Source organism: Hordeum vulgare, chromosome 6H (assembly GCF_904849725.1).
Source record: "Hordeum vulgare subsp. vulgare chromosome 6H, MorexV3_pseudomolecules_assembly, whole genome shotgun sequence".
NCBI lineage: Eukaryota > Viridiplantae > Streptophyta > Magnoliopsida > Poales > Poaceae > Hordeum > Hordeum vulgare.
Window position 1 is genome coordinate 544442212 of NC_058523.1, and position 2920 is coordinate 544445131.

At 45.3% G+C, this 2920-nt stretch overlaps 1 protein-coding gene across 1 annotated transcript; it reads left to right on the forward strand.

Moving 5' to 3' along the window:
- Positions 1-295: 295 nt before the first annotated feature.
- Positions 296-1136, forward strand: LOC123402271 (protein LITTLE ZIPPER 3-like). Its single transcript, XM_045096172.1, has 2 exons — positions 296-421; positions 591-1136. Exon 2 carries the CDS (start codon positions 612-614, stop codon positions 855-857), a length of 246 nt encoding a protein of 81 aa, XP_044952107.1. The 5' UTR covers positions 296-421; positions 591-611; the 3' UTR covers positions 858-1136.
- The last annotated feature ends 1784 nt before the right edge of the window (positions 1137-2920 follow it).

A 2920-nucleotide genomic window follows, 5' to 3' on the forward strand; every position in this document is an offset into this window, starting at 1 on the left:
GAGAGAGAGAGTGGGATGGGTACTACGTTGGAAATGCTGCCGGCCGGGAGAAGCGCACGGCATGGCCGAGAATAAGAATGATTGCGTATCTTTGGACCGAGAGAGCCGGAAGTGCGTCATCAATTGATCACCATCATCACACTTTTCTATTGACAGCTAACTACCGCCATGAATGTAGTACGCATCCTCCAGCCCTAGCTCTTGCCCCGCAATGAAGCTGTGCAGGAGAAGAGAACACCATTTCGTTCCACTGCTTTGCTGGGGCCTGCCTATAAATATCGCACTCTCGCGTCTCCTCTCCCCCAGCCACAAGTTCTTCCTCACTCACTCGAGCTAGCCAGCCTTCTTCTTCTTCTTCCTCCTCTGCTACAAGTGCAATTGTAGCCCGAGTACTGCCATTCCAATAGTACCTCAGAAAGAGGCAAGTAGCAGCGTAGCACTGCATTTCCTCAACCCTTATTCCATTTCTCGCGCCTTCTTTCTCCAGTCTTGGGGTGCTGCTAGCTGTTTCTTAAATCGAGCGCAAACATTTGGAATGTGTTTCAGTTTGGATACCATCTGACTATAGATGGTGGATGTGTGTGGTGCAGGTGGATAGCCGAGCGTGGAGGATGGAGCGGGCGAACACGGAGCTGTACCTGGAGAACCTGTGCATCATGCAGGAGAACGAGCGGCTCCGGAGGACAGCCAAGCTGCTGGCCCAGGAGAACGAGCAGCTCCAAGCCCACCTCAAGCTCAGGCAGCAGCACATGGCGGCCTCCTCCAGGACGGCACCCCAGCTGGCGACGGGCGGCGGGCCGTCCGGCCATAACGCGGACAGCCTCAAGTCCGGCAAGCAGCAGCAGCAGCCCCAGTGATCTCGCCGGAAGCGCGCTCGTTCGTGCATGCATGCAGCCGTGGAAGCCGTACTCGTCTTTACGAAAGAACTTGCAGTAGCACTAGTAGTAGTACTCCTACTAGCTTTTCTACTAGTCCCTTAGTTAATTAGTATGTGTACTACTACTCGACAGATCCTAGATTAGAACCGGCACGCACGCACAAGCTGGTATTAGTAAGTAGTGGATGATTTACTTTTGGTGATTTAGCAAGAGGACGTGGTAGTGATGGCAGCTATGAAGTAGCACTTTTGGGGGTTATATTTGCCTTTGTGGCGTCATTTCTTGTTTCAGTCTGATCTCTGATGGCCCTGATGGTGATGGGTACGTACCGTATCAGACTAGCTACCTGCAAAAATAGCTTCAAAAATAGCTTTGAAATGTGGCTACTGCAAAAATATTGTTTGACACTTCAAAAATACATGAATAATACATGAATAGATATCAAATAGTATTATTTCAAATACATGAATTTATACCTGCAAAAATAGTGTTTGACACCACAAAAATAAAAGGAATTATCAATAGATTTGAGAAGTTTCTTCTAAGTTTCATTGTTGAGTGCAAAAAAAAAAATCATAGGAATTTCAATCATGTGAATCGAACGTCCTAGCAATTTGTTTCCATAAGATCGTCACCTAAAGTTTCTATAAAACTCCTTTAAATCAAAGGAAGATCCCTAATTGTACACTCATGACTTACCTATTTTTTTCTCCTGCAAAAAAGGACTCGGATCTATTGTATAGGTTCACCAGAAATACAGAGTACCCCAAACATAACTGCCGAATGACCATTATCGCTATCAGAACGAGCAACCAAGGCTCCGCTCTCTCCGCCTTATCGGAGCCGACCTAACCTTATTGATGACAGCTGAAAAGTTTTTATGCACATGATCTAAGAACCAGCATTCCAAAGCTGCAGTTGTCACCATTGAACCTTAAATTGATCCACCCAAGGAGATGACCGAAAATTATGTAGAGTCCTATCGACTCTGTCGTGATAGGAACACGAGGAGGATCAGTGCCCGGAAGAGCAGCTCGAAGATGAAACTCAGACATGCTACTTCATTGACAGCTGACATGAGCTCTAACAAAATCTGCAAATCAAATAGGCATGCCATAAATAATCCATAAATGCAAAATGACACAAAGCATATAGTTTCTGCCGTGACACCGGAGTAGAGTACCATCAGCCAGGAGTATGTGACGTACAGGTCTTCGTGACAGAGTGAAGTACTGCTGAGCTCATGTCCTCCTAGTAATGGCCCAAGTTGAAACCCTATCCGCCCCAGCTCCTCCCACTGCATTCATATTTCAAGGGAAGGCGCACATCGATGGCAGGCTTTTGTTTCCCTTCCTCGTGTATGCTTGTAGTACTATCTTTCAATCTTTCAGTCTCCAGCAATGACCATGCACTGGATTCACAGGAATGGAGGAAGGAAGAACGTGCTGCAACTTCAGTTGGCTCTGTCATCATGATTTTTGCAGGCAGAGCCACTAAGATGTGCAGGTGGTTTCCAAGGTCAATATGTCTAGTCGGACCAAGAATCCAAAACTTGGATTATTCTGCAGGGTACCGTCCCTTACTTCTCTGGCACTTGTGCCTGCAACATATCTCATCTGGAGCAGTCTGTACTACTACTACTATTACTAGATTCATGTAAGCTATCAGCTTGGTTACAGTAACCATATCTGACCAGGATATCGAGTGTTATGAGAAATTTATTCTTCTTGTTCAGAAATCTCCACATTTCATATTCAAGATCTTTACTGGTAAATGGATCACTGTATGTTAAAAATCCCAAACAATTGAGCTGAAATTGAGTGTTGAACTCCTGAAACAAGTTTTCATCCCGAGATATTAATATGGCAACCATCTGATACAACTGTGAGACCACTGCAGGGACAAACAACACAATCAAATTTTAAAAAAAGAAGAGAAAAAAATGCCAATAGTGCCAAATTGACAAAAGTGATGATTTTCCACAACTGTTGTGCCCTCCCTAGAATTCCACCACGCTCCTATGTCCCTGAATTGCCTATACC